Source organism: Sander lucioperca, chromosome 9 (assembly GCF_008315115.2).
Source record: "Sander lucioperca isolate FBNREF2018 chromosome 9, SLUC_FBN_1.2, whole genome shotgun sequence".
NCBI classification, from domain to species: domain Eukaryota; kingdom Metazoa; phylum Chordata; class Actinopteri; order Perciformes; family Percidae; genus Sander; species Sander lucioperca.
The window spans coordinates 39,320,872-39,340,871 of record NC_050181.1 but is presented as its reverse complement, the minus strand read 5'-3'; the positions used below and the strand labels follow the sequence as shown (position 1 = coordinate 39,340,871).

General features: G+C 46.1%; 2 protein-coding genes and 1 pseudogene across 2 annotated transcripts in view; all 3 read left to right on the top strand.

Moving 5' to 3' along the window:
- Positions 1–487, top strand: part of LOC118495951 (serine/threonine-protein kinase RIO1-like) — a 7,802-nt gene extending 7,315 nt beyond the window's left edge. Inside the window, exon 7 of the mRNA XM_036005657.1 lies at positions 330–487. Within this exon, the coding sequence (XP_035861550.1) occupies positions 330–440 (111 nt within the window). The 3' untranslated portion in view covers positions 441–487. The remainder of the gene's footprint in view (positions 1–329) is intronic.
- Positions 488–10,955: 10,468 nt separating this feature from the next.
- On the top strand, positions 10,956–12,432 carry LOC116065596 (nuclear factor 7, ovary-like). The gene has a single exon (XM_036005685.1). The coding sequence runs from the start codon at positions 11,044–11,046 to the stop codon at positions 12,430–12,432; it is 1,389 nt and encodes a 462-aa protein (XP_035861578.1). The 5' UTR covers positions 10,956–11,043.
- Positions 12,433–14,112: 1,680 nt separating this feature from the next.
- The window catches only part of LOC118495952, a 21,118-nt pseudogene continuing 15,230 nt past the window's right edge, over positions 14,113–20,000 (top strand).

Below are 20,000 nucleotides of genomic sequence, written 5' to 3'. Positions count from 1 at the left end.
CTCTCTGTCATCTCTGCACACGTTACGCTGCTCTCTGTCCTCTCTGCAGACATTACGCTGCTCTCTGTCCGCTCTGCACACGTTACGCTCCTCTCTGCACACGTTACGCTGCTCTCTGTCCTCTCTGCACACGTTACGCTGCTCTCTGTCCACTCTGCAGACGTTACGCTGCTCTCTGTCATCTCTGCACACGTTACGCTGCTCTCTGTCCTCTCTGCAGACGTTACGCTGCTCTCTGTCCGCTCGGCACACGTTACTCTGCGACGCTGCCGGCCTATCAGCACGCTAAAGAGTTAGATTGTGTAACGGAAAATGTTTTGTTGTTTCAGGAGAAGAAGAAGATGGTGAAAGAAGCTCAGAGAGAGAAGAGAAAAAACAAAGTACCCAAACACGTGAAGAAAAGGAAAGAGAGGGTGTCCAAGATGAAGAAAGGCAAATGAGGACTTCCTGTCTGTCTCTAAGGACTTCCTGTTTTGATTGAGTTTGTAGAGAAACTTTTAATAAACGTGTAATCATCTTCAGATCATCTTGTTCTTTTTCTTGGTGGAATCTGACGTGATGAACTACAGTGAGGTATCTTTATATGTTATATATATATATATGTATATATATATATATATATATATATATATATATAATTGATTTAGGGTGAGGTAACGTTTCTTCAGATCTTCTTTACAGGGTTCATACGTTGTGAAACAAACCTGGAAAAGTTATGGAATTTGAAAAATGTAAAGTCCAGGCCTGGAGAGGTTTTGGAAAAGTCAAGGAATAGTTTTTTTAACGGCATAATAATATGTGATTAATAAATGTATTTCACGTCGTCCTAACCTCACCGTTATATTTGGGGAGTGATATCACGACTCCCACTATGAACCACATACATCATTCATGTGATGTTTAACCTCTGAGGGGAAACTTTATCACAGATTTCTTTTCTTACTGTATAATGTCAACTGACATTTTCAGGAATACAAAGTCATGGGAATTTGCCAAAAAGTCATATTTAAAGCCCATGTTGCAGGTTAACCACCACTGTTGATTAATAGGTACATAAAGTACTCAACATATATCATCCAAATAGTGTTAAAGGCCAGTTTTTACAGTTTTAGTCATTTAGTGGGTTTTTTAACGCAATTCGGTAATGACGTCACGTTGGGGAGACGTGCCTCAGTCTAGTACTAGAACTATGGTGACTGTGTATCAGCCTAGTACTAGAACTATGGTGACTGTGTATCAGTCTAGTACTAGAACTATGGTGACTGTATATCAGTCTAGTACTAGAACTATGGTGACTGTGTATCAGCCTAGTACTAGAACTATAGTGACTGTGTATCAGCCTAGTACTAGAACTATGGTGACTGTATATCAGTCTAGTACTAGAACTATGGTGACTGTGTATCAGCCTAGTACTAGAACTATGGTGACTGTGCCTCAGCCTAGTACTAGAACTATGGTGACTGTGCCTCAGCCTAGTACTAGAACTATGGTGACTGTGCCTCAGCCTAGTACTAGAACTATGGTGACTGTGTATCAGCCTAGTACTAGAACTATGGTGACTGTATCAGCCTAGTACTAGAACTATGGTGACTGTATATCAGTCTAGTACTAGAACTATGGTGACTGTGTACCAGCCTAGTACTAGAACTATGGTGACTGTATCAGCCTAGTACTAGAACTATGGTGACTGTGTACCAGCCTAGTACTAGAACTATGGTGACTGTGCTTCAGCCTAGTACTAGAACTATGGTGACTGTATCAGCCTAGTACTAGAACTATGGTGACTGTGTATCAGCCTAGTACTAGAACTATGGTGACTGTATATCAGTCTAGTACTAGAACTATGGTGACTGTGTATCAGCCTAGTACTAGAACTATGGTGACTGTATATCAGTCTAGTACTAGAACTATGGTGACTGTGTATCAGCCTAGTACTAGAACTATGGTGACTGTGTATCAGCCTAGTACTAGAACTATGGTGACTGTATATCAGTCTAGTACTAGAACTATGGTGACTGTATCAGCCTAGTACTAGAACTATGGTGACTGTGTATCAGTCTAGTACTAGAACTATGGTGACTGTGTATCAGTCTAGTACTAGAACTATGGTGACTGTGTATCAGCCTAGTACTAGAACTATGGTGACTGTGTATCAGCCTAGTACTAGAACTATGGTGACTGTGTATCAGCCTAGTACTAGAACTATGGTGACTGTGTCTCAGCCTAGTACTAGAACTATAGTTACTGTCTCAGCCTAGTACTAGAACTATGGTGACTGTGTATCAGCCTAGTACTAGAACTATGGTGACTGTGTACCAGCCTAGTACTAGAACTATGGTGACTGTGTATCAGTCTAGTACTAGAACTATGGTGACTGTGTACCAGCCTAGTACTAGAACTATGGTGACTGACTGGGATGAGGAAGAGGTGTTTTTACTGTCAGTGAATAGCACCGAGTGAAAGTCAATGTTTTCTTTATATTTAGTGACAGTGATCATGTTGTTAGTTCAGATAAGTTCTGGTAATCTATCTAGATCTAGAAATAGAAGGCATCATGCTAGCTATGGGCTAACTTGCCAGTCAGTCCCACCTGTGAAATCCCCCGACGTTGTAAACACATTTTGATTAGATATCTCACGTTTTGATGGACCCTACTAGCTCCAGTAACAACATATTTGCCTAGTGTTTATTTATTACTTGGATGGGGATGCTGTTCGGCTTTTCACAAGTTTAGACAGCTAGCTAAAGCTACGCCGATGTTTTGCTAACGTTAGCGCAACAGCGTTAGCCTAGACGGCTAGGTAAATATTACGACTGCCTTCGGAGTTTCCTATATCTGCGTCCACGTTGTCAACATAAGACATGTGGCGTTAGTGCTCCTTTTGTACCATCATTGTATTGAAAGAAATGTTAAGCTTCGCTCCTACGAGATGGGTGGGTTTTTGTTAGCTACGTTACACACAAAGTTAACTGGCTATAGTTAGCCTGTGCTAGCGGAATTAGCTAACGTTGCGTAGCCAGCCAGCAGCTTCAGCAGTAGTTCCGGCGAGCTAACCACGACAGCTAACACATCCACAAGCGTCTCTATTTCAAACATCACTGCAGGTTGACTGCTTTTAGCAGCAGAGGTTGATTGTGGGCGGCAATACTCTCGTGGTTAGCTTACCGAAACTACTGCCGATTGCCGAAGTTGCTGGCTGGTTACTTAACGTTAGCTAATTCCGCTAGCATACAGGCTAACTATAGCCAGTTAGCTTTGTATGTAGCTAACTGCTCGCAACACCCATCTCGTAGGAGCAAAGCTTAACATTTCATTCAATAAAATGATGGTACAAAAGGAGCACTAACGCCACATGTCTTATGTTGCAGATAAATAGGAAGGCAGACGTAATATTTACCTAGCTAGCAGTCTAGGCTAACGCTGTTGCGCTAACGTTAGCAAACATCGGCGTAGCTAGCTGTCTAAACTTGTGAAAAGCCGAACAGCATCCCCGTCCAAGCTGTGTTTCACTTCCCCTCCAATATTATTATACACATAATAAAGACACGTGGACTCGGTCGAGACCAAAAGCCATATTTTGCAACACCAGTGGCACAGACCGAGACCATAGACAGTGAACAGAGACCAGTGGCACAGACCGAGACCATAGACAGGGAACAGAGACCAGTGGCACAGACCGAGACCATAGACAGTGACCAGAGACCAGTGGCAAAGATCAGGACCATAGACAGTGAACAGAGACCAGTGGCACAGACCGAGACCATAGACAGTGAACAGAGACCAGTGGCACAGACCGAGACCATAGACAGTGAACAGAGACCAGTGGCACAGACCGAGACCATAGACAGGGAACAGAGACCAGTGGCACAGTCCGAGACCATTGACAGTGACCAGAGACCAGTGGCACAGACCGAGACCATAGACAGTGAACAGAGACCAGTGGCACAGACCGAGACCATAGACAGTGACCAGAGACCAGTGGCACAGATCAGGACCATAGACAGTGAACAGAGACCAGTGGCACAGACCGAGACCATAGACAGTGAACAGAGACCAGTGGCACAGACCGAGACCATAGACAGTGAACAGAGACCAGTGGCACAGACCGAGACCATAGACAGTGAACAGAGACCAGTGGCACAGACCGAGACCATAGACAGTGAACAGAGACCAGTGGCACAGATCAGGACCATAGACAGTGACCAGAGACCAGTGGCACAGACCGAGACCATAGACAGTGACCAGAGACCAGTGGCACAGATCAGGACCATAGACAGTGAACAGAGACCAGTGGCACAGACCGAGACCATAGACAGTGAACAGAGACCAGTGGCACCGACCGAGACCATAGACAGTGAACAGAGACCAGTGGCACAGACCGAGACCATAGACAGTGAACAGAGACCAGTGGCACAGACCGAGACCATAGACAGTGAACAGAGACCAGTGGCACAGATCAGGACCATAGACAGTGACCAGAGACCAGTGGCACAGACCGAGACCATAGACAGTGAACAGAGACCAGTGGCCCAGACCGAGACCATAGACAGTGAACAGAGACCAGTGGCACAGACCGAGACCATAGACAGTGAACAGAGACCAGTGGCCCAGACCGAGACCATAGACAGTGAACAGAGACCAGTGGCACAGACCGAGACCATAGACAGGGAACAGAGACCAGTGGCACAGACCGAGACCATAGACAGTGAACAGAGACGGGGCTTTCGTCTGTCGTCTCCCCAACGTGACGTAATGCAATGCATTGTGGGGGAAAAGAGAATCATTGCAAACCGCTGTAAAATAGTACTACTTTTTCGTATTTTATTCCGTTTTGTGATATCTATTGTATTTGATGTTGTTGGTTAACAGTTTAAATGTTTATTACCAACAAGCAAATTGTACAAATTCATTAGAAAATAACCCTGCACCATGGGCTGTAACTGCGTATGAACCCTGCCTTCATCTGTTGTTGTAGGAGCGTTACCGCCCCGGGGAACCTGATACTCCTCTTTCACATCTCTACAGCTGTCTGTCTCTACAGCTGTCTGTCTCTACAGCTGTCTGTCTACATCTGTCTCTACATCTGTCTGTCTCTACATCTGTCTGTCTACATCTGTCTCTACAGCTGTCTGTCTACATCTGTCTGTCTCTACAGCTGTCTGTCTCTACATCTGTCTGTCTCTACAGCTGTCTGTCTTTACATCTGTCTGTCTCTACAGCTGTCTGTCTACATCTGTCTGTCTCTACAGCTGTCTGTCTCTACATCTGTCTGTCTCTACAGCTGTCTGTCTCTACAGCTGTCTGTCTCTACAGCTGTCTGTCTACATCTGTCTGTCTCTACAGCTGTCTGTCTCTACAGCTGTCTGTCTCTACAGCTGTCTGTCTACATCTGTCTGTCTCTACAGCTGTCTGTCTCTACAGCTGTCTGTCTCTACAGCTGTCTGTCTACATCTGTCTGTCTCTACAGCTGTCTGTCTCTACAGCTGTCTGTCTCTACATCTGTCTGTCTCTACAGCTGTCTGTCTCTACATCTGTCTGTCTCTACATCTGTCTGTCTCTACAGCTGTCTGTCTCTACATCTGTCTGTCTACATCTGTCTGTCTACATCTGTCTGTCTACATCTGTCTCTACAGCTGTCTGTCTCTACATCTGTCTGTCTACATCTGTCTCTACAGCTGTCTGTCTACATCTGTCTGTCTCTACATCTGTCTGTCTACATCTGTCTCTACAGATGTCTGTCTACATCTGTCTCTACAGCTGTCTGTCTCTACATCTGTCTGTCTACATCTGTCTCTACAGCTGTCTGTCTACATCTGTCTGTCTCTACAGCTGTCTGTCTCTACATCTGTCTGTCTCTACAGCTGTCTGTCTTTACATCTGTCTGTCTCTACAGCTGTCTGTCTACATCTGTCTGTCTCTACAGCTGTCTGTCTCTACATCTGTCTGTCTCTACAGCTGTCTGTCTCTACAGCTGTCTGTCTCTACAGCTGTCTGTCTACATCTGTCTGTCTCTACAGCTGTCTGTCTCTACAGCTGTCTGTCTCTACATCTGTCTGTCTCTACAGCTGTCTGTCTCTACATCTGTCTGTCTCTACAGCTGTCTGTCTCTACATCTGTCTGTCTACATCTGTCTGTCTACATCTGTCTCTACAGCTGTCTGTCTCTACATCTGTCTGTCTACATCTGTCTCTACAGCTGTCTGTCTACATCTGTCTGTCTCTACATCTGTCTGTCTACATCTGTCTCTACAGCTGTCTGTCTACATCTGTCTCTACAGCTGTCTGTCTCTACATCTGTCTGTCTACATCTGTCTCTACAGCTGTCTGTCTCTACATCTGTCTGTCTCTACATCTGTCTGTCTACATCTGTCTGTCTCTACAGCTGTCTGTCTCTACATCTGTCTGTCTCTACAGCTGTCTGTCTTTACATCTGTCTGTCTCTACATCTGTCTGTCTCTACATCTGTCTGTCTCTACAGCTGTCTGTCTCTACATCTGTCTGTCTCTACAGCTGTCTGTCTCTACATCTGTCTGTCTACATCTGTCTGTCTCTACATCTGTCTGTCTACATCTGTCTCTACAGCTGTCTGTCTCTACAGCTGTCTGTCTCTACATCCTTCTGTCTACATCTGTCTGTCTACATCTGTCTCTACAGCTGTCTGTCTCTACATCTGTCTGTCTCTACATCTGTCAGTCTACATCTGTCTGTCTCTACATCTGTCTGTCTCTACATCTGTCTGTCTCTACATCTGTCTGTCTACATCTGTCTGTCTCTACATCTGTCTGTCTCTACATCTGTCTGTCTACATCTGTCTGTCTCTACATCTGTCTGTCTCTACATCTGTCTGTCTACATCTGTCTGTCTACATCTGTCTGTCTCTACATCTGTCTGTCTCTACAGCTGTCTGTCTCTACATCTGTCTGTCTCTACAGCTGTCTGTCTACATCTGTCTGTCTCTACATCTGTCTGTCTCTACATCTGTCTGTCTCTACAGCTGTCTGTCTCTACAGCTGTCTGTCTCTACATCTGTCTGTCTACATCTGTCTGTCTACATCTGTCTGTCTCTACATCTGTCTGTCTACATCTGTCTGTCTCTACATCTGTCTGTCTCTACAGCTGTCTGTCTACATCTGTCTGTCTCTACAGCTGTCTGTCTCTACATCTGTCTGTCTCTACATCTGTCTGTCTACATCTGTCTGTCTCTACATCTGTCTGTCTCTACAGCTGTCTGTCTTTACATCTGTCTGTCTCTACATCTGTCTGTCTACATCTGTCTGTCTCTACAGCTGTCTGTCTCTACATCTGTCTGTCTCTACAGCTGTCTGTCTCTACATCTGTCTGTCTACATCTGTCTGTCTCTACATCTGTCTGACTACATCTGTCTCTACAGCTGTCTGTTTCTACATCTGTCTGTCTCTACATCTGTCTGTCTCTACATCTGTCTGTCTACATCTGTCTGTCTCTACATCTGTCTGTCTCTACATCTGTCTGTCTACATCTGTCTGTCTCTACATCTGTCTGTCTCTACATCTGTCTGTCTACATCTGTCTGTCTACATCTGTCTGTCTCTACATCTGTCTGTCTCTACAGCTGTCTGTCTCTACATCTGTCTGTCTCTACAGCTGTCTGTCTACATCTGTCTGTCTCTACATCTGTCTGTCTCTACATCAGTCTGTCTCTACAGCTGTCTGTCTCTACATCTGTCTGTCTCTACATCTGTCTGTCTCTACAGCTGTCTGTCTCTATATCTGTCTGTCTCTACATCTGTCTGTCTCTACAGCTGTCTGTCTCTACATCTGTCTGTCTACATCTGTCTGTCTACATCTGTCTATCTCTACATCTGTCTGTCTCTACATCTGTCTGTCTCTACATCTGTCTATCTCTACATCTGTCTGTCTCTACATCTGTCTGTCTACATCTGTCTGTCTCTACATCTGTCTGTCTCTACAGCTGTCTGTCTACATCTGTCTGTCTCTACAGCTGTCTGTCTCTACATCTGTCTGTCTCTACATCTGTCTGTCTACATCTGTCTGTCTCTACATCTGTCTGTCTCTACAGCTGTCTGTCTACATCTGTCTGTCTCTACATCTGTCTGTCTCTACATCTGTCTGTCTCTACATCTGTCTATCTCTACATCTGTCTGTCTACATCTGTCTGTCTCTACATCTGTCTGTCTCTACAGCTGTCTGTCTACATCTGTCTGTCTCTACAGCTGTCTGTCTCTACAGCTGTCTGTCTACATCTGTCTGTCTCTACAGCTGTCTGTCTCTACATCTGTCTGATGATCCTCCAGACTGGAAGGTCGGGACTCATTCCTTCGTCACACAGCGTCGCCGCTCACCGTTCGTTTGGTAGAACATCTGAGACGCGCCGGCTTAACGACAAATTAAAGGGATAACCGTAATAATAATAATAATAATAATAATAATAATAATAATAATAATAATACACAGATATTAAACTATTTAGATTGTTTTAACAGATGTAGCGAGACGATCTCACAGAAGAAGAGAGATGACGTCGCTGATGAAGATATTAAAACTCCTTTAAAGGTCCAACTGTGGAGGAGTTTCTCCCGTCTAGTGGTGAAATAGTATTTAGTATTCAAACCAATAGGTCTCTCTAGCGCCTCGCTTTTTCAAACGTGTGTTGCACCTACGGTAGCCGTTATGTACCAAGAAGCTATGACAACATGTCTTCCAATTTTAGCTTTTTTGGCGAGGAGGATTCCTTCTCCTGTGGCTCGGCATGAGTCTGATCCTCCATTAGGAACTAAAGGGCAGTGACCAGCCCCTCTCACTGATCTCCTTCTCTGTTTCAGCTGGTTTCAGTCACGTGATGCTGGCTCTGAACCAAAACGGGTTGTGGATTATCTAGACAGGTAGGCTAGTGCTCTATGTCCCTCTCAGCCATTATAGTTTATCAAAATAGAGGAATGACATGGAAGCCTCCTTGGACGTGCCCGTCCGATGTAAATACAGATAAGAAATTCTTCGCTTACGAGGAGAAGTCAGATCATTGGCAGAGGTCATTTTACACCAATGAGGACATATTTATGAATGAAGACATTGATTTTAGCTCAGAAAATACTCAAAACACTACACAGTGTACCTTTAAAATAAAATCACTGACACTTTATCAGCGAGATACACGTGTGTGTGTGTGTGTGTGTGTGTGTGTGTGTGTGTGTGTGTGTAATATCATGTTGAGTTCTCTCATCAACATTTAAAACAGATATTAATATATATTATATAATAATATATTAATATCAGATGTAGGTGTGTATGTGTGCCAGCGCCTCCTGCAGGCTGCATTACACATTACAAACTAAACACATGAACACATACTGGGACTTTGAGTTTTATGTGTTTATGTGTGAATGAATGTTATGAATCTACAGTTTGCCTGATTTCATGTACAACTGGTGCACAAAAACAGTGACCTCCTACAAAAGATATGTTGTCAGGATGTAACACCATTAGCCTGAAGATGGTCTAGTACCCAAACGTTCCCTACTGTTAAACTTTATATATTTTAAGTTAGACAGTGTGTGTGAGTTTCTTTGCAACGTTTGACCAGCTTGTCTCCCTCTGACGCTCCTGTCTCACGTTGTAGACATGGACTGTATAATATTAAGACACATGCTCTGTCCATTAGTATTATACAGTCTATGGTCGTAGATGTGAAGTATGTTTCTGTTCTGATGTGTGACCAAGAGGCCGTAACGGTGGCTGCTTTAAACACATAGTTAATGTTGTGAAACGGTTGCAGTTTGGTTAGGTTTAGGCACCAAAACTACTAAAGTCCTGTGTTTGTGTTTCAGTGTGAACTTCTTTGGCCACCAGCCAATTTCCCGCCTTTTCTGATTACAACAGAAGTTTATGTAAGTCTCTGTTTCAACATGTTAGTATGGTGGGCCATCAGGGACATTATTAACAGACAATCACTACTTATACAATAACTATTATTAATTATTACAATTACCTCACACACATACACATGAAATGCTCTCACACACTACTGAAATACTCTCATATACAGTAGTGTATATAAGAGTGTTTTAACTAGGGATGCACCAAATCCAGATTTTTGGGGTTCGGCCGAATACCGAATCCACTGGTTAAGATTCTGCCGAAACTGAATACCGACTCCTCCTCCCATCCTCAGTCCATTAACACAGTAAACACATTAATGAAGTAAACAGCGTTCTAAAATAGTTAAATATGAACTTAATGTTTAATTCACACGCTCTTTTCACATCGTAGGAAAGCACATCGCTATCTCGTGTTTGAGTGTTTTAGTAATTGTGAATAATGTCCCTGATGGCTCCTCATACTTCTGGGTCAACCTGATTTTAAGGAGTGTGCAGGTTTGTCTGCTTGTTTTAGTTTTCTCCTACGTAAGAATTCTCAGTTTGGAAATGAGTTAGGCAACCAACGGCACGTCTCAGCCACAGATCACATGACAATACCAGCTGAGCTTCATGTTTATAACATTTAACATCACTTTTAGTTTGCATGCTGAGATTAATTATCTGAGATTTTACTTCAACAGTTGTGTTAATAAACTACACACTTAAGACGAAGACAGAAGTACTTTACAGTATCTGATGGAGACACAAGAAATTATTAATCAGTCTGGAATAAAACTCAACCTGATAAACTAGAATAACAAAGCTCCGCCCTCCACATGACTCACCGGAGACGAACAAGGAAACAGGATGTTATTCTGCCTCACTGAGACGACACACACACACACACACACACACACACACACACACACACACACACACACACACACACACACACACACACACACACACACACAGAGACGGCCGATAAGATTCCCCTTCAGACCAGCACTTCCTTTGAGAGGACATCTACAGGAGGGAATACTGGGACACTACCACTTCAAGCAGCTGCTGAATCCACAGACTGATCGAGATTTTACAAAAACAAAGACTGAAAGTGAAAGTAAGTTTGAGGGAACAGGGAGTGTCTGAGCTGTCTGCCTGCTGTGTTTTCTGCTTCACTCAGAGACTAAATGGCTTCCAGATTAGAGCAAGATCTCTGCTGTCCTGTCTGCTATGAAGTCTTTAAAGATCCTGTCATCCTGTCATGTAGCCACAGCTTCTGTAGAGACTGTCTGCAGAGCTGGTGGACAGATAGACCGATCAGAGACTGTCCAGTTTGTAAGAGAAGACATTCAAGGGAAGATCTACCTCCTAACTATGCTTTAAGGAACGCATGTGAGGCCTTCTTACAGGAGAGAGATCAGAGAGCTTCAGAGGCTCGCTGCAGTCTGCACTCTGAGAAACTCAAACTCTTCTGTCTGGACCATCAGCAGCCAGTGTGTCTCGTCTGCAGAGATTCAGAAAAACACTCCAACCACATAATCAGACCCATCGATGAAGCTGCACGACAACACAAGAAGAAACTCCAGGAAACTCTGGAGCCCTTAAAGAAGAAGATAAAGGTTTTTGAACAAGTTAAAGAGGAGTGTGATCAAACAGCAGAACACATGAAGGTCCAGGCCCGACGCACAGAGACGCAGATTAAGGATCAGTTTAAGAAGCTTCACCAGTTTCTAGAAGAGGAAGAGGAGGCCAGGATGGCTGCACTGAGGGAGGAAGAGGAGCAGAAGAGTCAGAGGATGAAGGAGAAGATGGAGGCTCTGAGCAGAGAGATAGCAGCTCTTTCAGACACAGTCAGAGCCACAGAGGAGCAGCTGAGAGCTGAAGACGTCTCATTCCTGATCAACTACAAGGCTGCAGTGGAAAGAGTCCAGCAGCGCCCCCTGCTGGATGATCCACAGCTGCTCTCAGGAGCTCTGATAGACGAGGCCAAACACCTGGGCAACCTGAGCTTCAACATCTGGAACAAGATGAAGGACATGGTCTCCTACACTCCTCTGGTTCTGGACCCAAACACTGCTGGTTCAAGACTCATCCTGACTGAAGATCTGACCAGTGTGAGACTAGGAGAGAAACAGCTGCTTCCTGATAATCCAGAGAGGTTTGATCATCTCTACTCTATTCTGGGCTCTGAGGGCTTTAACTCAGGGAATCACAGCTGGGATGTTGAGGTTGGAGACAGTACAGTCTGGTCACTGGGTGTGTTAGGAGAGTCTGTCCAGAGGAAGAGAGACATACGGTCTGGATTATGGAGAATATGGTTCTACAGAGGTAAATACAGAGCATTGTCTCCATCAGCTCCAGACACTGTTCTCCCGTTGAAGAAGCAGCTCCAGAGGATCAGAGTGACTCTGGACTGGAACAGAGGAAATCTGTCGTTCTCTGATCCTGATACTAACACACACATACACACCTTCACACACACTTTCACTGAGAAGATGTTTCCATTCTTTAACATTCTGCTGGGTGAACTGAAGGTTTCCCCAGTGAAGGTCTGTGTGACTGTAGAACAGGAATAGAAGAAGTCCATGTTTCAGATGTTGGTGGTGGGAGGGGCTTCTCTTTGATTATCAAATATATCTTTACAGTTTTTTCCAACTGCTTACACACGTCTCCTCTTTTTAAAACTCTACACACAATTCCTAAAACTGCACACACAAAATGTGAAATGCGTCACATCTCCTTCAACATGAAATACTGAATTCAGAATACCATAAACATCTTAAAATGAAGCATTTGCATCGAATGACAATTTTTTCATAACAGTAATTTTTGGATATACCATGTACACACTGTTGTTCTAAATCTACAGCTCTTTGTCTTTCATAGGCTTATATCTCCATTTACAATGTTCTAGAGAGAAAGTAATCTGCTGAGAGGGTTGGAAAGTGCTTTGTAAAAAACTATGTAATGTTACAGTAAAACAGAAAATATTCATTCAAGAGGAGCACAGCGTTGTGTACGGTAGCATGAAACAAGAACACAAAACTACAAACGTATGGAAACCAAAGGTATCATTTTTAGAATAAAGAATATGTGTGTGTGTGTGTGTGTGTGTGTGTGTGTGTGTGTGTGTGTGTGTGTGTGTCGGGGCGGGGGGGGGGATTGTATGCACTTTGTGCAAAACAAAGTCTGAATTGTAATGCTGAAATAGTCATTAGATAGCTGCATGCAGTATGGACGCCACTGTGAAGCTACTCAAGATGGGCTTCTCTCATTGGTCAATCCGTGGTTGATCACATGATGAATAAGTGTGGCCCTGATCTCATCAGAGATGGCGCTCCTTCCTCTTCTTCCCTCCTCCTCCTCCTCGTTATCGTCCTCTTCCTCTCTGTCTATTGTTGGCATCCATTGTTCAAAACAGGTAATCTGACCTTTGACCTCTGTATAGGCCTATACTAAAGCAGTGATTGGTTACTGTTCAGTTATGACATAAATAAGTAAAATAAGCGTAGCATTTTGATTGGTTGTGTTTAGAAAAGGAAAGCAAGTCACTTCCTGTTAGATGTTTGTGTCTTAGGTAGAGAGTTGTGTGTAGTGTTTTGAAAACTGAGTGAAAGGCTGAGAAATAGCTGATGGTTTTGGAGATTTGCTGTGTAGTTTTGCACTTTGAGTGAGAGGTTTCAAAAATGGTGTGACATGAAAAGATTTAGTGTGTAAGCAGTTGGAAAAAACTGTAATAGGGCTCGGTACTGAACTCAGATACTTTCAGGCTCTGATTGAATTGCCTCCATAGTATCGAGTATTTAAAAATGCCTCGTAATTCAATACCAAATGTCAGTTCTTCAGTTAGAATCATAGCAGAGCCAAAACCATTTTCGGCCAGTCATGTTTTTCAGTGATAGGGACCCATTTTTGGAATTATTTACCAACTGAAATAAAAACACAAACTGAACAGAAAACATTTAATTGGAAGGGGAAACACTGGCTGAAAGAAAACCAAACATGGAGCCATTGAGTCAGGCCCATAAATGCAGGAGCAGGTGCACGTACACACACACATGTACACACTCCATTGTCCCTGTTGTAATGTATTGTCTGTGCTAGATGCCTGGCTGTTTGTGCATGGCTGCAAAGGTTCCCCCCCGTGGGCAGGGTCTGGGTCTGGGAGCTAAACATGTAGCAGTCCAGGCCCCTCACTATCAGGGCGGGTGTAGGTGAGTGGGTGTAGGTGAGCGGGTGTAGGTGAGTGGGTGTAGGTGAGTGAGTGGGTGTAGGTGAGCGGGTGTAGGTGAGCGGGTGTAGGTGAGTGGGTGTAGGTGAGTGGGTGAGTGGGTGTAGGTGAGCGGGTGTAGGTGAGCGGGTGTAGGTGAGCGGGTGTAGGTGAGTGGGTGTAGGTGAGAGGGTGTAGGTGAGCGGGTGTAGGTGAGCGGGTGTAGGTGAGTGGGTGTAGATGAGCGGGTGTAGGTGAGCGGGTGTAGGTGAGCGGGTGTAGGTGAGTAGGTGTAGGTGAGCGGGTGTAGGTGAGAGGGTGTAGGTGAGTGGGTGAGTGGGTGTAGGTGAGCGGGTGTAGGTGAGAGGGTGTAGGTGAGTGGGTGTAGGTGAGTGGGTGAGTGGGTGTAGGTGAGTGGGTGTAGGTGAGCGGGTGTAGGTGAGTGGGTGTAGGTGAGCGGGTGTAGGTGAGTGGGTGTAGGTGAGTGGGTGAGTGGGTGTAGGTGAGTGGGTGTAGGTGAGTGGGTGTAGGTGAGCGGGTGTAGGTGAGTGGGTGTAGGTGAGTGGGTGAGTGGGTGTAGGTGAGTGGGTGTAGGTGAGCGGGTGTAGGTGAGCGGGTGTAGGTGAGTGGGTGTAGGTGAGTGGGTGAGCGGGTGTAGGTGAGTGGATGTAGGTGAGTGGGTGTAGGTGAGTGGGTGAGTGGATGTAGGTGAGTGGGTGTAGGTGAGCGGGTGTAGGTGAGCGGGTGTAGGTGAGTGGCTGTAGGTGAGCGGGTGTAGGTGAGTGGGTGTAGGTGAGCGGGTGTAGGTGAGCGGGTGTAGGTGAGCGGGTGTAGGTGAGCGGGTGTAGGTGAGAGGGTGTAGGTGAGGGGGTGTAGGTGAGCGGGTGTAGGTGAGAGGGTGTAGGTGAGCGGGTGTAGGTGAGTGGGTGTAGGTGAGTGGGTGTAGGTGAGCGGGTGTAGATGAGCGGGTGTAGGTGAGCGGGTGTAGATGAGTGGGTGTAGGTGAGCGGGTGTAGGTGAGTAGGTGTAGGTGAGCGGGTGTAGGTGAGTGGGTGTAGGTGAGCGGGTGTAGGTGAGCGGGTGTAGATGAGCGGGTGTAGGTGAGTAGGTGTAGGTGAGAGGTTGTAGGTGAGTGGGTGTAGGTGAGTGGGTGAGTGGGTGAGTGGGTGTAGGTGAGTGGGTGTAGGTGAGCGGGTGTAGGTGAGTGGGTGTAGGTGAGTGGGTGAGTGGGTGTAGGTGAGTGGGTGTAGGTGAGCGGGTGTAGGTGAGTGGGTGAGCGGGTGTAGGTGAGTGGATGTAGGTGAGTGGGTGTAGGTGAGTGGGTGAGTGGATGTAGGTGAGTGGGTGTAGGTGAGCGGGTGTAGGTGAGTGGGTGTAGGTGAGTGGGTGTAGGTGAGCGGGTGTAGGTGAGTGGGTGTAGGTGAGAGGGTGTAGGTGAGCGGGTGTAGGTGAGCGGGTGTAGGTGAGCGGGTGTAGGTGAGAGGGTGTAGGTGAGCAGGTGTAGGTGAGAGGGTGTAGGTGAGTGGGTGAGTGGGTGTAGGTGAGCGGGTGTAGGTGAGCGGGTGTAGGTGAGAGGGTGTAGGTGAGCGGGTGTAGGTGAGCGGGTGTAGGTGAGAGGGTGTAGGTGAGCGGGTGTAGGTGAGAGGGTGTAGGTGAGCGGGTGTAGGTGAGCGGGTGTAGGTGAGAGGGTGTAGGTGAGAGGGTGTAGGTGAGCGGGTGTAGGTGAGTGGGTGAGTGGGTGTAGGTGAGCGGGTGTAGGTGAGAGGGTGTAGGTGAGAGGGTGTAGGTGAGCGGGTGTAGGTGAGCGGGTGTAGGTGAGAGGGTGTAGGTGAGTGGGTGTAGGTGAGAGGGTGTAGGTGAGAGGGTGTAGGTGAGTGGGTGTAGGTGAGCGGGTGTAGGTGAGCGGGTGTAGGTGAGAGGGTGTAGGTGAGAGGGTGTAGGTGAGTGGGTGTAGGTGAGAGGGTGTAGGTGAGTGGGTGTAGGTGAGCGGGTGTAGGTGGGCGGGTGTAGGTGAGCGGGTGTAGGTGAGAGGGTGTAGGTGAGCGGGTGTAGGTGAGTGGGTGTAGGTGAGCGGGTGTAGGTGAGAGGGTGTAGGTGAGAGGGTGTAGGTGAGCGGGTGTAGGTGAGCGGGTGTAGGTGAGTGGGTGAGTGGGTGTAGGTGAGAGGGTGTAGGTGAGTGGGTGTAGGTGAGAGGGTGTAGGTGAGAGGGTGTAGGTGAGTGGGTGTAGGTGAGCGGGTGTAGGTGAGAGGGTGTAGGTGAGAGGGTGTAGGTGAGAGGGTGTAGGTGAGTGGGTGTAGGTGAGTGGGTGTAGGTGAGAGGGTGTAGGTGAGAGGGTGTAGGTGAGAGGGTGTAGGTGAGAGGGTGTAGGTGAGTGGGTGTAGGTGAGCGGGTGTAGGTGAGCGGGTGTAGGTGAGAGGGTGTAGGTGAGAGGGTGTAGGTGAGTGGGTGTAGGTGAGAGGGTGTAGGTGAGCGGGTGTAGGTGAGAGGGTGTAGGTGAGAGGGTGTAGGTGAGTGGGTGTAGGTGAGAGGGTGTAGGTGAGCGGGTGTAGGTGAGAGGGTGTAGGTGAGTGGGTGTAGGTGAGAGGGTGTAGGTGAGAGGGTGTAGGTGAGTGGGTGTAGGTGAGTGGGTGTAGGTGAGAGGGTGTAGGTGAGAGGGTGTAGGTGAGTGGGTGTAGGTGAGAGGGTGTAGGTGAGTGGGTGTAGGTGAGTGGGTGTAGGTGAGTGGGTGTAGGTGAGAGGGTGTAGGTGAGAGGGTGTAGGTGAGTGGGTGTAGGTGAGTGGGTGTAGGTGAGAGGGTGTAGGTGAGAGGGTGCAGGTGAGTGGGTGTAGGTGAGTGGGTGTAGGTGAGCGGGTGTAGGTGAGAGGGTGTAGGTGAGAGGGTGTAGGTGAGTGGGTGTAGGTGAGAGGGTGTAGGTGAGAGGGTGTAGGTGAGCGGGTGTAGGTGAGAGGGTGTAGGTGAGAGGGTGTAGGTGAGTGGGTGTAGGTGAGCGGGTGTAGGTGAGAGGGTGTAGGTGAGCGGGTGCGAGCAGCTTGGGGTTTGTGCTGTTTTGGGATGTTTTTTATGTAAAAAAAAAAAAAAGCATCCAGTGCACTGCTGATGTAATGTGGTGATGGATCTATGAAATGTTGATTTAATATATCAGTATATAATGTATCTGCTGCATGATTGTGTAACTCACACTATGTAGTTCTTTTAAACAATAATATTTGGATTATCATTTTAGAAAGGCCTGACCAGGACTGGGGGGGTAAATTAGCCTGTTGGCTAGAAACCTTTTATGCAACACATCTCCACATGTTGTTAAGGCTTTGACTGTGATAATTATGTATGGAATAATGTGAGCTGCGTTGTCCCTGACAAATAAACTAATAAATAAATAAAAAAGTTGGTTTGGTCAGTAATCAAACTGGGGGGGTGATTGCCTCAGGGCAGCGAGGGTGTGTTCAGTGTCAATAAAATAGTTAGTAAATTAGTAACTCTGACTCCCGTCTCTGCTCTGTAAAATAACTGTTTCTGTCTTTAAGGAACTGCTTTGTACAGTACGGAGCCCCCAACCTGATCTCACAGAACGGCCCCTTAAGTTAAGGAAAAGGTCCTGGGTGGGCTTACGTTTCCACGACACACGGGACAACAACGGGACAGTTGGGTTTAGGAAACGTGACCCGCGGGACCCGACCCCCCGTCTCCTGGTGAAAGTCCTGTGTTTGACCCGTCCGCCCCCCCAACCAACCTCCCTATGCAGATTTTCGGCCTTTCATACTACTCGCTACCGTAGTCGCTCTTAATGCTACGTCATCTTCTCATTGACTTCACATTGGCGTTGTTTTCCGTGGTGGCCACACGGAGTTTTCACACATTGCGTGCCTCCACCAGATAATGAGCTGTTAACAGTTCGTGATCATTTCAGGGATTCTTTGAGACCAGGATGGAGCCCTGGAAGCTCACAGCGAGATGTTTTCAGGAGACTACTTTTACGTTACATAACAATAAGGGTAACACTTTATTAGAAGGGGTGTACATAAGACTGACATGACACCGTCATTATTATGACATGACACATGTCATGAACATGAAGGAGTAATTTTGAGTGTTCATGACTGTTGTCATTAAGGGTCATTGGGCAAATTATGACACTTTTAATGCAAAGTTAGCATTGTCTGAGATGTCTTTCTCAGGACAACGTATTATTATTAAAGGGTTATTTAGATAGGGGCAGATACAAATAAACATAGATAAGCTTCAACAGTCATCTGATGTATGGATCATAGTGTTTTTAGCCGAAGATAATTCTCGACATTTGTCTCTAGTACGGCTTTTGGTTACAAATAAAAATACAGATTTACATTATTATTAAAAACACAATAAAGATGAAATAAAAAGAAACTAAATGAAAATGGAAGGAAAGTATACAATGAGAGCACAGTGTAAAAACTAAATAGAAAACTTGACTTTAACCTAGACAACAGTCCCTCCCTACCAGTGTTGGGAGTAACGCAATTACAGTAATGTATTCCTTTTTGCAGTAATATAACGCATTACTAATTAAATTTCGGTAATATTATACTCGTTACAATCTCAGTAACGCGAGTTACAACGCATTTTAACGCAACATTTAGTGGTGCATTGTTTTTTTAAGAATTCACCAACAACGACACATTTGTTCACAGGAAAGAAAAAGCCGTATTATTTTCCTGTCGCTGTATTTGATGGTTGAGATGATACATTTGCGATATGGACATTTTCAGGAGTTATTACGCTGCGTTGAAGTGAGCTGTCCTGTTTCTGTTCCCGTGGCCAGAACCAGAACCAGAGACGGTACGGACAGCATGTATGTCCCAACAGGTGACGGTACGGACAGCATGTATGTCCCAACAGGTGACGGTACGTCAGCATGTATGTCCCAACAGGTGACGGTACGGACAGCATGTATGTCCCAACAGGTGACGGTAGGGACAGCATGTATGTCCCAACAGGTGACGGTACGGACAGCATGTATGTCCCAACAGGTGACGGTATGGACAGCATGTATGTCCCAACAGGTGACGGTACGTCAGCATGTATGTCCCAACAGGTAACGGTATGGACAGCATGTATGTCCCAACAGGTGACGGTACGGACAGCATGTATGTCCCAACAGGTGACGGTACGGACAGCATGTATGTCCCAACAGGTGACGGTACGTCAGCATGTATGTCCCAACAGGTGACGATACGTCAGCATGTATGTCCCAACAGGTGACGGTACGGACAGCATGTATGTCCCAACAGGTGACGGTACGGACAGCATGTATGTCCCAACAGGTGATGGTACGTCAGCATGTATGTCCCAACAGGTGACGATACGTCAGCATGTATGTCCCAACAGGTGACGGTATGGACAGCATGTATGTCCCAACAGGTGATGGTACGTCAGCATGTATGTCCCAACAGGTGACGGTATGGACAGCATGTATGTCCCAACAGGTGACGGTACGGACAGCATGTGTGTCCCAACAGGTGACGGTACGGACAGCATGTGTGTCCCAACAGGTGACGGTACGGACAGCATGTATGTCCCAACAGGTGACGGTACGTCAGCGGCTGACAGATATAAACATGTCGGGAATTAATGTTGAGGCTTGCTACACGTAAATATCATTACATTTTATCAGCCGTGGAGAGTAACTCTGCCTGTAGTGGAATGGCTCCGAATGACGACCAAAAGCGCTTGTCTTTTACTGTGACCATTTACTGTTCAATATGTTGCAGTTTTACAAACAAGAAAGTGAACAACTTGAGTCTGACGGACATGTTGCTTCTCAGTAAGCTAGCAAGAGTAGCTACACAACAGACAACTTCCGTGTAGCCTACTTCAAAATAAAAGCACTTCCTGTGACGGTTCACAGTAAAACTAAATTACTGTTAAATAAGGTTGTGTAGGCTACCTTTTCACA

What these genes read in the sequence shown, in the direction of transcription:
- LOC116065596 (XM_036005685.1), top strand. Translation starts at nt 11,044, where the DNA reads ATGGCTTCCAGATTAGAGCAAGATCTCTGCTGTCCTGTCTGCTATGAA.